Source organism: Clinocottus analis, unplaced genomic scaffold (genome assembly GCF_023055335.1).
Source record: "Clinocottus analis isolate CAN_PGR_092001 unplaced genomic scaffold, fCliAna1.0.p SCAF_3, whole genome shotgun sequence".
Taxonomy (NCBI): Eukaryota; Metazoa; Chordata; class Actinopteri; order Perciformes; family Cottidae; genus Clinocottus; species Clinocottus analis.
This window is the reverse complement of record NW_027176042.1, coordinates 14,467,569-14,480,780: the sequence shown is the minus strand read 5'-3', so window position 1 is coordinate 14,480,780 and position 13,212 is coordinate 14,467,569. Positions and strand designations below refer to the sequence as shown.

Below are 13,212 nucleotides of genomic sequence, written 5' to 3'. Positions count from 1 at the left end.
ATTGCAGCCCAAGGCATTGGACTAAAGCCCTATTTCAAGGTAGACACACTAAAAAAAAAAACAACTAACTTTACAGAAACAAAATAATGGTGACCAAAAAGTTGTAAATATTATTCTGCAAATTGAAATCAGTCTTGTGCATTAGACTTCAAACTTAAACCATATAGGCAGGTAACTCTTAAATCTCTCAAATAGCACAACCATAATTGCAAAGTACCCTTACATACTGTATGCAATATGTATACCTTTTGTAAACATTTGAATCAAATTAGAACTAACCTGTATAAAAATGTGTACCACCTTTCCTAAAAAAGTACACCCTGTAGAAAAAAAACAACCTCAATTTACACCTTATTTAAATGCATTTCTTATGCATCTATATATCTAAAACAGTCCAGTTTAACAGTAGTTGAACACATTTCGGGCTGTGTAAATAAATCTAATAAAGTAGCCAGTCAGTGTGTGTGTACCAAATAGGAAATACAAAATCCATTTAAAACAATTAAGCAAATTGTGTTTTACTGACTTTTATTTATTAATTCTATTTGTGCTTTTTATAACTTAATAGCACATGAACAAACTGAATCCCAACCACCCTCAAAAAATTGACAATGCGAGCAGTGCTGCCCCCCCTCCCTCCTCCCACCCCCCTCCGTGACAGGTTGGATAGGAGGATACAGTTTAAGAAAAAAAAAAAACACAAACAAAAAAGGCACAACCAGCGCTCGCTGCATACCCCGGAGTAGACTTGAAACATTCCAGCCAGTCACATCTACAGAAAAGGGCCACAAAAGTGTAGAGTACACACTGAAGTTACTCGTCAATTCCATATTTCTCACTAGCAGTAGCCCCTTCTTCGAGCAGTTCAGCAAGGGAAATTAAATTTGGACAAGACATAAGGAATGCTACCAACTCGTGGGGACATCGTCTTGCAGTTTTCAGTTAAACTGCAGGATAGTTTAATCTTCCCCATTCCAAGAAAAAAAAAGAGCTATATACAGGGAGAATACGATTATTTCCCATGGTCTGTACAATTGGGCCTATACATTATTTACTGCGCAGAGCCTAATACAAAAAAAAATTCACTCAGTCACAAAACATAGCGCCATCATTTGTCTTCCCTTTTCTCTTCAAAAAACAGTGACTTCAAGGTTAAAGACGAAGCATGGCAAGGTTAGACGATCCAGGTCTGCGCACCAACTTTCAAAATAAAGTTCACATTTTTATGGTAACAAGGAGGTGGAGATGGGCAAAAAAGGACAAAAAAAATCTCTTGCTTCCAGCAGTGTTTTTTTTATGGCAGGAACTCCAATTCATCGACACTTATGACCTTGGCCGGCATGGAGGGTAGTGGCTGTTCTAGCACGTCCGATCCAAACCACTTGGAGAGGCCGAGAGCAGTGGCGCCCCCGTGTTGCTGAGAGCCATTTGTCCGGTGAGGGCCCTGGCTCTGTAACTGAGGGCCGGAGATGCCCGGATGCACTGAAGACGAGACAAAAATGACAGTTTAAACAATGTTGTTGTCCATTGTAGCTTCCATATTTTTGCTGTTATTGATCCTACCTAAATTTTAACGTGAACCCCTTTTATTTTAGATTATTCTCTGCGGCAGTTATCAGTTACAAAAACCTTTGAGAAGATAGAATGCTAGTGGAAGCATTACGAGTCGTAATATTTTACTTCTACTCACTTGGTCTCTGTTGCTGAAGTTGCTGCTGCATTACTGCCAACTGCATTTGAGTATTGGCTCTAGGAGGTAGAAGAGGATGCCCTGTTGCACTTAGAGGGTACAGCTGTTGTCCAAGCAGGGCAGGAGGCAAGCCTTGAAGTTGGGCAAGGTCTACATGTGTTGGAAATATACCTGTGTACAATTAAGACAACCATCAGAGGTTTTAAGGGTCAAAGGTTAAAAATGAGGTTAGCAGTTAAATGAAATGTTTTAAAAAGATGAGAAAGTGAGGATAAAATAAACAAACCAACACTAACCTGCCTGCACAAGAGCAGGTCCTAGTTGCTGGGGCTGGATACCCTGCGCCAGCATTCGTTGAACCACATTAGGGTGGAGCTGGGGAGGAGGGCGCACCATAGGTACATGTGATAGCAGCGGTACGGGATAAATGGGACGTGGGAAAGATGAGGGTCCTGGAGGTACCATGGTGGGCGTATGGTGTCCAGGCCTGAGACGCTCATGGTCCTTGTTTGGCTGTGAACCAGCCTTTAAACCCCCTGACTGGGCAGCACTACCATCCATCAACTCCAGGTATAGATTTGGGGAGCTGCCGCCTGTAATCGCATAACAGAAATTGCAATGTTGGAAGCACATATACTAATCCTTAAATGAAGTAGTTGTGGGTAAAGTAATGCTCTGTACCATCTCTAGCGTGTCCTCCTGCCTCTTCCTTCATCTCTAAACGACTTGATTGTTCATCTCTGCTTTTTTCTTTTGTTGCATACATTTTGCGGATAACAGATGTAGGTGTAAATGACGGGGACAACTGTAGGGAAAAAAATAAAAACATTTATACGCGCAGTTCCAATTAGTGTAAAGAGATTACAGATAAAACTCCAAACAATCGCTTACCGTTCACTCCCCTGCACATCTCTCCATCCCTCATATTTAAATACATTTATTTAAACTGTAAAGTTACTTGAACTTTAATTTTATACATTATATTTAACATATTCTACTGTAGATTTAGTTGTAAATATTATTGCACTCTGTTCACTGTTAAATATTTATGGTATGCACCTCCTGCCAGGAATAATTTCTTGTATGCGAAAGCATTCTGATCCTGAAAAGTCCAACTTCACAGCAAAAGTCTGAACAATGGTAGCTGGGTGGATAAATTGTTTGCTCACCATGCTAGTGACTGCGTTGCCTGGAGAGTTTCTTTCAGCCAGCTGAGGGCCTGGACCATTAACACGCTGCAGTCTGTGGATCACAAACAAGGACATCAGCCATACGCAACTAGAAAATGCTAAAGACTCCTTGTTATCAAGTTTAAGTGTATACATTCAAGAAACTGATGTCGGACAACACGTAGAACATTTTCCATGATTGTTGAGAGATTTATACCAGTAAAACAATCAAATTAAAAATAATCGTTTCAAGCAGTCCCTTTAACAGGTAATACACTAAATTGTAATTTGTCATTATTACAGTTGCTAAAATTAACAAGCCAAACATCCCAATTTAAATACGTTTTTGATACATTGATGACAGTCAATAAATTATTGCACCATAATAAGATCGAAGCATCTTAACATTTTTTATTTTAAAGACAAAAAAACTAACCTATTGCGAAAAGATTTGTCTGGTGGTGGCTTGTAGCCAGACTGGAATGAGTGATGGGCATGTAGAGCAAGGTCTTGTTGAAATGCCAGAGCTTCCAGGTCTGTATGATTCACAGGCATCGAGAGCAACCTCATCTGGTCAAACAAAATACACTTAAATACATATTCCTCATAATAAAGCAAAATATACATTGCCATCAGGCAGCGTGATATTAGGGTAGTCAGTGACTTGTCCGTTTCACTGAAAATGTAAAACTAATACTGGAAATGGAGCCCTTATGTACATGTCATATTATAAAATAAGGGTAGTCTTCTATTAAATATCAATTAAAATAAAGATTGTGTGTAAAATATATTTCTTTCAAACAGAAGAGCTATTAATCCAAGTTAATTGTGTCCAGACATTTAGGTTACCTGTTGCTGTGCAGCAGATCCAGGGCTGATTGACCTGTGAACATGAGCAAACTGTTCTGGCATCATGGACTGCTGACCAACAGGAAAACCTTGACAGAGAGGGAGAAATGCTTTAAGCTTTTAGATGTTGAAATGACTACAGCCTTAGTACAGCACTATTTATTTACAGTGAGACATCCATAAACATGCATACAACTCCACACTTTTTTTTTAACTTCACAATGTTACGCTTTTACTACTTCTGTAGCTCCTGTGTAACTTAGCCTGTGAGATTTGTTGCAGTCCTACATTTCTGTTACTTCTCATAGACAAGGTCGATGCCATAAACTGTATTAAAGTTTAGATTGCATTATCATTACTAAATTGTTAGAGGGCGCACTGAGGACAAACATTTCATGAAAAAGAAACATTTGTAATCCCACACAAGTCCAAACACTTATGGGGCCATTTCAGTTTATACAATCATGAAATCTGTGGGTAAAGCCTACTGACGGAGAGAAAGTCAATGCATACAGTATGTATTCTTGCCAATTCCAAGATATGCTTCAAATTTCTTGGCTGCAACATGTCACTTTTCAAATTAAATTAACCTGCTGAAGGATGCATCCGACTGTTGAAGTAATCGGGTGAGGGTGCCCTCTGTGGAAAGAGGGGGGGTGACGGGCCCTTATGTAGCAGGCCATGTAGAGGGGCAGAGTTTGTTGGGCCCTCCGAGTTGGCCAACAGATTACCAAGTAGTGTAGGAGAGCCACTTCGAGCGGGACCTCCCAAGAGCTCCTATAATACAAACATGCATATACATTTCCAAAGATGTCACAATTCCCTTCACTGTTATTGGTCTGCAGTTAAGATTTAAAAAGCAAAGCTATCGTCCATAAAATGTGGTATGGAGCAATGTTTTCCCCTCAAACTCACCCTAACAATTTGGACGTAAATAGTGTCCTTCAACATTACATGTTTAAGTTTTGGTCTTTTCAAATCGTGGCTGCCCTTAAAAAAACATTTAATTTTTACTGATTGGTATAAACCGAATATTTTACTAAAAGGCATCGCCTCTAGTTTACATATAGTATTTACAGAATGAGTTTCATTTAGAGATGCAATATAAATGTAATCGTCGCTATCAATACCAGTGAAAATTCCATAATGAAGCATAAATCTTATGTACTTTTAAACACGCACTCCCTTACTACAGTTTACATTAGGCGGTCCTCGAATGAAGACACTCAAAATCAAGTCACCCCAAAAAGATTAATATAAATACAACTAGAAAATAATAAGCACTTGCTGTTGAAAAGAATACATATATTTTCCCCCAGCACTTCAGTTTACACTCCAGCTGTATGGCGCACCATATAATTATAGAACCAGAGGCCTGTAGTAAAATATGACCTACTCCGACCTGCTTGGACTGAATTATACTTCCTCCACCCTCTCTGTTAAAAAGAACGAAATGAAAATGTGAAGACCACTGGCCTTCTTAAACATTCGTCAGTATTAGCCTGAGAAGATATTCAACATACACACCTGAAATATGTTTTTCTGTTGCTGAGGAGGCACCCGAGCTTCAGACATTGTCACCACAGCTGGGTCTGAAGTTTGCTGCATTGTACAGAGAGAAACAATATGTGGCAGGTGCAATGCAGTCAAAAACCACAATTTTTCTGTAAAAATCCATCTCAATAAGTATTGTACAGTGTGTGTGAATCAATTTGAAGGGTAAAAACTGAAATTGGCACAGAAACTGGTATCAAGAATTGGTGAACCCCATGAAAATATGAACATGCAACTTACAACAGAATTTGGTGGAACCTCTTTAAAGTACACCACTGAAAGGCAACTGAGATGAATTTGTACAATCAAAGTGTCTTTCATGCAAGTCAAGTATGCCTTGGATACATACAGTTGTGTTCCTTAAGGAGCATTTATACAATGACAGTCGCAGTACAAAAACAAATGACAAATTCGGAAAACAACTGACTTGCATAAAATAAAAGACATTAGCAGCTTTCATACATAAAAAGAACAGCAAAACATTTAAACAAATTTATGCCCATCACTTTCTTGTTTGTCCATGAATTTTGCCAAAGTCGGTTGTCTACATCTACGCTAAAAAAAGCTTTCATGCGGCATCACACTGGGATGGATTTGTACGAGTACCCGCTTCATGCAACATGCACATATTGTTTACTTATCCAGTAAACGCCTGTGTCACAATATAGATTATAAAATATAAATACTTACACTCTCCGTGCCGGTTTTGGGTGGAGTTGGCAGAGTTCCACTTGCCTTCATGCTGCTGACTAGTTTATTAAAGGCCGACATATCTGTGTCACGGGAGTGTGGACGAGCACTGGAGCCCCCAGTTAAAGCTTCCTCTAAATGTTGAGCCATGAAGGGCGTGCCATTTCCTCTTTGAGGCGGCGGCACTTTTTGCACCTGTGGTTCTGAGCCCAGCTTCATCCCCTTCATTTCTCCCTCCACTTCCTCCAGCGAGAGCACCGCGCCACAGTTAGCTACAGACAGAGAAACAATTCAACTTTATCTAGCACACTTTAAAACTAAAAACAAGGCAGTGCTATGGAAGCAAATATAAATGCTAGTTAAGAGTATGACATCATTTTAAGGAGATTTATAATGCGACACTGATTGCATACTTAAACTTCAGATTACTGAACAGCAAGCATCTGGTCACCCTTAATAGCTTTCACGTTTACAATGGGGTTTCAATGGTTTGTGGTGCAACATAACAAGTATTGCCAAGACTACAAAATTAAAAAAAATAAATCACAAAATCCAGCTTCATAAGCCATAAAATGTATTGATCCGTCTCTAAAAACATACAAACGCGTATTTCATATAACCTTTTAGACAATATTTCATTTAGTTTCGATCATGAAGTTTGTAGCAATACAGCGTTCATAGTATGAAAACCAAGCTTGTACACCGATTTTCTGGTCACTGACTCAGAGGTCCGTGAGACCAAATATAAGAGGGTGCATTTTGTATTTGTTTTTAATGTAGTGCTATTGCTGGTCTGATCATCAATTTTCATATAGTACTGTCATCACTATGTACTGCTATTACAGATTAAATACACCATGTTTAAATTTATCCATAATGCCTAACAGTAAATGAACAACATTTCTAGTGCACAGTATATTCCCAGTTAAAGTAGTGTCATGGTATACTTCGATTTCGCAATTGTAGTGAACTGGCACTCACTGCTTTCCCGTAGCCGAGCTTTGTTGACAGACAGGGTGGAAAGAAGAGGCTTCAAGTCTATTTTGGCCTTGTGCAACAGCTCCAGGATGTCCACCTTCTCCTTGCACTCGGATGATTGAATAGGTGTGAAATATGACGCAGGGCCTTGGCTAGAGGATGTGCTGCGTGTCTCAAACCCTTCAGAAGCAAAACAGTCAAAGATTTAGTACATCAATTCAGAAATTGTTTTTGGGCATGACCATTACAAAGCAAGAACATAAGATGATAGTAATCAAATAGCACTGGAGAAATATGGTAAAGCAGCAGTTTGGCATTAATAACGTTTAAAGCCTCTTTTATAACAAGATACAACCCAAGGTAAAGATTTAAATGCCACATCCCCAGACTAAGGTTGAGTCAAGATTGAGGAGATAATATGCAAAAATGTTGTATTCGCCTTTAAGCTCAGCCTCAACAAGAGAACAAAATCTAGGGGATTTTTCAGTGAGGCACATTTACAGAATCATCTGTAGGGGGAAAAGATCAATTTTATATTTTAAAAAAATACAATTCATGTATAAAAAAAGATATTTCAAGTGTCTGAATTAATCACATCCAAAAAAGTTCTACGAAACAGATACTGTATTTGCAAATTAACATTTGAACAATACAGTGACTGTCAGCCTCCCACGCATAGAATATACTGCTTGAGTCACCAAACATCACTTTCATTGATTGAAAGTGTTATTTACCGTTAGATCAAGCCGAATGAGGAATAATTCAACAACGAGAATTGAGATAGAGAAAAACAGACAGATTACGGAGTAATCAGCCATTTGCGCCAGATCAAAATTAAGCTACCCACTTAAAAGACGAACGAGCTGTACTTAAAAGCCAATTTTACAGTGTTATTTTGAGTGCAATGTCTTTTTGAAGAAATAAGGCAACTAGTCTACCAATTGTATTCATGTAATAATTGTATCCCTTTTGTATAACTTATTTTAGTCCCTATGCATATTAAACATTTTGGAAAAAGATTTGAGCAAGTTCAGCCTAAATAAATGTTAAATTTGTAAAAGATATTGTGCATTTTAATTAATACAGGTCGTTGATATGACTTTTCAAATTATAAAATATGCCATAATTTTTCACACTGTCTTTATTGGGAACAACATTTTTGGATGAACTTACTTGCCAAAACACAGCTTCACCTAAGAGTGCATTTATGTTGGGGAAATCAAATTATTACCTGCAAGTTTTTCCAGCTCTTCATGGGGAGTGGACCTCAGGCTGCTGGACCGGCTGCCTGAAGGGCTCAGGTTACTGGAGAACCACTGACTGAAGCGACTAGCCGATACAGGACCCTCCCCCAAAACATCCTCTATCATCTGCAACACAGAAAAAGGAGCCTGTGAAATAGAATGAGAAACAAAAATAACAGCAGGCCGAAAAGTACAAGAACAAAAAGGTGCACTTACGTTTAGGGTGTTTTCCCATTGATTTAGCACAAAATGTGCTTGAAGATAAAGGGCAGTGTCATTAGATCCACTGCTCTTTTACCGGTGTTGATCCAATAGCTTAAACCCGTCTGTACACCACTTTATTTAGCTTATACTAAGTTGTTTACTTAGTTCTCCAATTAGGTCTAATATAGCTATAATGATGGGCATAAATTCATATAGTTGACATCTTATTAACCCATCTTTAACCCCATGCAGTTGTCAGTTGACAAAAATAATTGGAAAGTGCAACATTCAGTCATAATCCCCATCACCAGCAGCAGAGGTAATCTTTTCCTGACAAAGTATCTGCAAACCTAATACTTGGCTTCAAAAAAGGCGTGTGTATTTTATGTGAATTCAGATCATGGGCAGATTATGTAATGTTTGAATTGGTCTAATCTAGTCTCTAAATTGTTCTTAGTGATGTCCAGCAAGTTTGAAGACAATGTCTATCAAGTTTGTTTGAAGGGGAAGGGACAAACACTTGAAAACCTCTGCTGTTAGAAGTCTACACCAATTAGAAAACTGTGCGCAAAAAGGACTTATTGATGCCATCTAATTTGTGACATTCACACTTTCAAAACACCCAACAAAATGACAAAGTGCACCCCAATACTTACAGAGGCCAGTCCTGGCATGGTCTTCTCCAGATTGAAGAATTCATTGAAGTCAAAATCTCCAGTCGGCTGCTCAGGCAGAACATCAGGATGGGGAACCTCTTGATCAGCAGTGGACTGTAAACCTGCATCTCGCTCATCTGCCTGGCCACCATTACATTCCACTGCTGCACAACAAAAATTGAAATCTTAATTATTCCTAGATCAATAGCAATACACAGGTTATCAAAACACTATACAATTAACGGATTATACAAAATGCTTTGAAACAAATTTATTCTGTATTATGCTTTGACATGCCTTCTCTTATGGACTCTGCCCGCTTCCTTGAGCGTTTGGACCGGCGCTTATCATCCTCCAGGATTTTGTCGTCAAATCCAATAAGTTCAATTGTCTCAGACTGGCTGGTGGGACCCGCCGAGAACCACTCCGGCTCCTCCTCTGCATAAGAGTCATTCCTTCTCCTTTCACTAAACACCCGTTTGTCACCAAATTCCCTCTGCAAATGACGAGATGATATATCATCAGTGTGAAATGGATTTGCTTTAAAATTCAAACAAAACGCTAACCTCAATGTATTGAATGCCTCACTCTCTAAACACCATACAAATACATTATGGATGGACTGAAAACAAAAACACCAACCCTGAATCGTTTATCCTTAAAGTCTCTCTCACGTTCCCTCTCTTTCTCCACACGGGCTTCTCTTTCAAAGGCTCGGGCAGCAATTATGCGGCCACTGCCAATTCTGCGTGCTCCGCCTAGACGAAGACTCTCATTCTCCTTATTTTCCAAGGGGCTAGTTGGGCGACGAGGGTGAGGTGCAAGTGCGGCAATGCCTTGACATCCACTTCCAAAGCTGCGTCGCTGCGGGCTTAGTATGACATCCAGATCATCCTCCTTTAAACGCTCTCGAGGATCTGAATACAATGCAGCAAATAAGCTCAGTTTTAGATGTTTAACACCAACGATTACACTATACCCAAACCAATAACCCAAACCGAGCCTAGATTAAAGATCTTCCAATTTTCTCAAAAGAAATATCTAATTGTATTATACTTGTTAGCTGCTGTATATTCAGGTGCTGTGAGCATTACAATTACAAATATTTTCTGGATAAGTATGATGCATTAGGAGAACACCTCTGACAAACATCCTGCTATAGAAAGTAAGTTATTTCATGACCCATGGCCAATGGTTTAAACCTTCGTCTTTAGATTTCTGACTTTGGGTAATTTACCTGGAATTCTTCGTTTCAAAGGAACTCTTTCGTCCACGTAGTCCTTTTTAAAACCTTCCACTGGAGAGTTACGCTCTGAAGTGGGATACAATGAGGCATGCCACTTCTCTGGGTCCCAGACACTATCACTGTATCAAAAGACGATTTGACATAATTAAAACAAATACTCAATCAGCTGACTAAAACCAAGATGATTTACTAAAATGATTGACAAAAAAAAAAAATATAACCAGAGTAATGATGATTTACATGTTGTAATGTTGTATATTAAAAAAAAAAAAAAAGGCTAATACAGGGTACAGCTTATACGGCAAATATAATTGTAGTTTCTGGCCGTTATTAAGACTGATAAAACCATCTAACAAATTAATTTAGTAAATTTGTCAGTAAAATACTTCACAATCATAATCCCATTCATTCAAAGTAACTTAAAAAAACATGATCAGACACCACAATTTCAGCAGCACATTTCATGAGACAAAAAGGTGCAGCCTAAGTCTCTAAATAGCATCCCCGTTTCCCTCACTGGCGTCCCTTCCTTGCGTCTTAGTCCCGCCCACAAGGGATGCATGGAGAGACGCAAGGAAACCAAGCAAGGAGAGAAGACGCAAGGAAATATGGATTTAACAGACATGAGATGTCCTTTCCTCTGAAGCGTCACGTGATGACGGTAGCCGACTGACAGCTGGATCAGCTCTGCATCGCTTACAGCTGACAGAGTTTGTGTCTGTAAACGTGATCAGAGTAACGGAGTTGTTTTCTGGTCCGTACTGTTTTTAAGTGAACATTCCAATGAAAATACACTTAAAATATTGATAAAAATGGTTGTATGTTTTCAGTTGATTTAATGGTTTTAAACTACAACTTATATAAATAAAGACAGTCATCATCAGTGTCAAGAGTGGAGATGTTTTCGCTGTAGTCTGTTAAACAAACTGCATTGAGTATTTATATACTGTGTTGTGTTCAGTGTCCTGCTTATACGCAGGATCGATTACCATCGGAATGAGTCTTATTTATTAATTATTTGTGTCGCTATGTTTTGAAATTTTAATTATGACATTATAAAATAACCATACGTGTTGTAAAACTGTTTCCTCTATCTAGCTCTCTGATTTTAATTACATACACAATAAAAGTTCTTATGGCTAACAGGTCAAATTTTTGAAAATAGTTTGTGGGTTTTTTTGTTTAGACTTACAATGAATGAACAAATATTCTAACACTAAAATATATAACACTTATTTTTTGATCGTGTGATCAAATCAAATAACAGATGAACAGTGAGGGGACGTGTCCAGCGTTAAAACACTTCCTGGAAGCGTGCGCTCGGGGCTCCTTGATCATGGCTCCTCCGATTTCCCTCCTCGCTCCTCCGAGCCGAATAAGAGCTTTGGGACGGCCTTCAATATGGCAGCGCAGAACCATTTCCGGTTCAATCGAGGAGCGAGGAAACAACAATTTAGAGACTTGGGGTGTACCCAAAGTCATACTTTATGCATACTTTGATCTGTATGCTAAAATGTGGTCCAACTTCAGAGGCATGCAGGGACATATGCTTTGTTCTATATACTGAACTCAAGCTCTGTGAAACTGAATCTCTGTTGATGCCCCCCCAGGAAATTCATGCTTACCTGTCATATTTCTCAGAAAGACATTCTGGCCTTTCATTTGAGACTGGAAGTTCTTTTATTTCCAGAAGCTCCTCCTGTATAATAATGAATAATCAAAATCAGTTTTTAATGGCCAGCTGTCAGTGCACATATCTGGTTGTTGTCATCTCTCTTTCTCTCTCACACACACAAACACAATATTTCTAATTACCTTAGTGTATCTGAAAGGAGCTATGGCTGCTGGCTCTTTAACTTGGTCCACAGCAGTATCACTCTCCTTCTGCTCGACACAAGCATCGTTCTCCATGACTGATTTCAGACAGAACAAACTCTCAGCTTCCATCCCAGCAATTAATGTGTTCCTGTTGGAAACAAATTGAACATTTATAAGTTGATCAAGAAGCTCCATTGGGTTAGTTTAGAAAGGTTCAGGACAACAGTCTTGATAACCGTATTATTTTTAATTTTTTTTAACTCGTTTGAAAGAAGAAAAAGCGACCCTGACGCATACATGAACATACAGCCAACATATTATTAATCATGTGATTACTAAACTCCACCTCATGTGGGCTAAACTTAGATACGGTTTTAGCAAAAGCAGCTAGCCAATTAGCAAGTTAATTGACAACAGCCATCGACGGCTGAGACGTGACACGTCAATTACCATTATTTACCTCGCTGTAGCGTTAATTGACAAATTGCTTGTAAAGTTAGTATCTACACCGTAAACTAAACAGTTTAGAAATATATCATAAGCCAGTAACATTACATACCATTGTTACAATATGTTGGTAACGTTAAATGTATCATCTCTTAACTGTTTCAGTAAAATATACGCTAACAATAACCCTAGATATTGGTTAGCTAAGCTAGCGTCCAACACTGAGATGACATGATCATCATCCAAGGTATCAAGATCACAATGTGCAGAAACGCTTGGTTAACCAAGTGAGTAGGTCTAGAAAACACAAAAAGACCAACTTACTCAGTTTGACTGCTGTATGGACCACTGGTTGCTAACGGCCGAGTAGCGGCAATTCACGTTAGTTAGCTAGCTAGCTAAGCTAGCCCCTTTAGCTAGCTAGCTAGCTAACCAACTAGCTGGGGAATGGGGATAATGCCCACCCAGCGAGCACCAAAATCGTAAACCGGTTTAGTTGTTGCAGTGATATCAGCAAACGCACACTGTACTGGGGTAACTAAACAAAATAACACAAGTCCAGTGAACAAATTAATTTACACGGTGACTGTGTAATCTCAAATTATTGTTTGCTCTTTCTCTGTTTTCTAAGTCGTAGCAGCAATTTTCTTCTGATCACCGCTTTAAG

At 38.9% G+C, this 13,212-nt stretch overlaps 1 protein-coding gene across 2 annotated transcripts; it reads right to left on the bottom strand.

The window, feature by feature from the left end:
* Positions 1–636: 636 nt before the first annotated feature.
* On the bottom strand, positions 637–13,210 carry eif4enif1 (eukaryotic translation initiation factor 4E nuclear import factor 1). 2 transcript variants are annotated; one of them, XM_068594643.1, is made up of 19 exons: positions 12,870–13,210; positions 12,096–12,246; positions 11,906–11,979; positions 10,272–10,399; positions 9,677–9,951; positions 9,332–9,530; positions 9,035–9,198; positions 8,162–8,321; positions 6,934–7,110; positions 5,953–6,224; positions 5,236–5,310; positions 4,299–4,485; positions 3,709–3,797; positions 3,296–3,429; positions 2,860–2,932; positions 2,372–2,495; positions 1,987–2,283; positions 1,691–1,861; positions 637–1,482 (listed from the first exon to the last, which is right to left on the bottom strand). In XM_068594643.1, exons 2-19 carry the CDS (start codon positions 12,225–12,227, stop codon positions 1,295–1,297), a joined length of 2,919 nt encoding a protein of 972 aa, XP_068450744.1. In that variant the 5' UTR covers positions 12,228–12,246; positions 12,870–13,210; the 3' UTR covers positions 637–1,294. The 2 variants fall into 2 exon arrangements, with proteins under 2 accessions (XP_068450744.1, XP_068450745.1); XM_068594644.1 differs by having other exon boundaries at positions 8,162–8,300.
* Between the last annotated feature and the right edge of the window lie 2 nt (positions 13,211–13,212).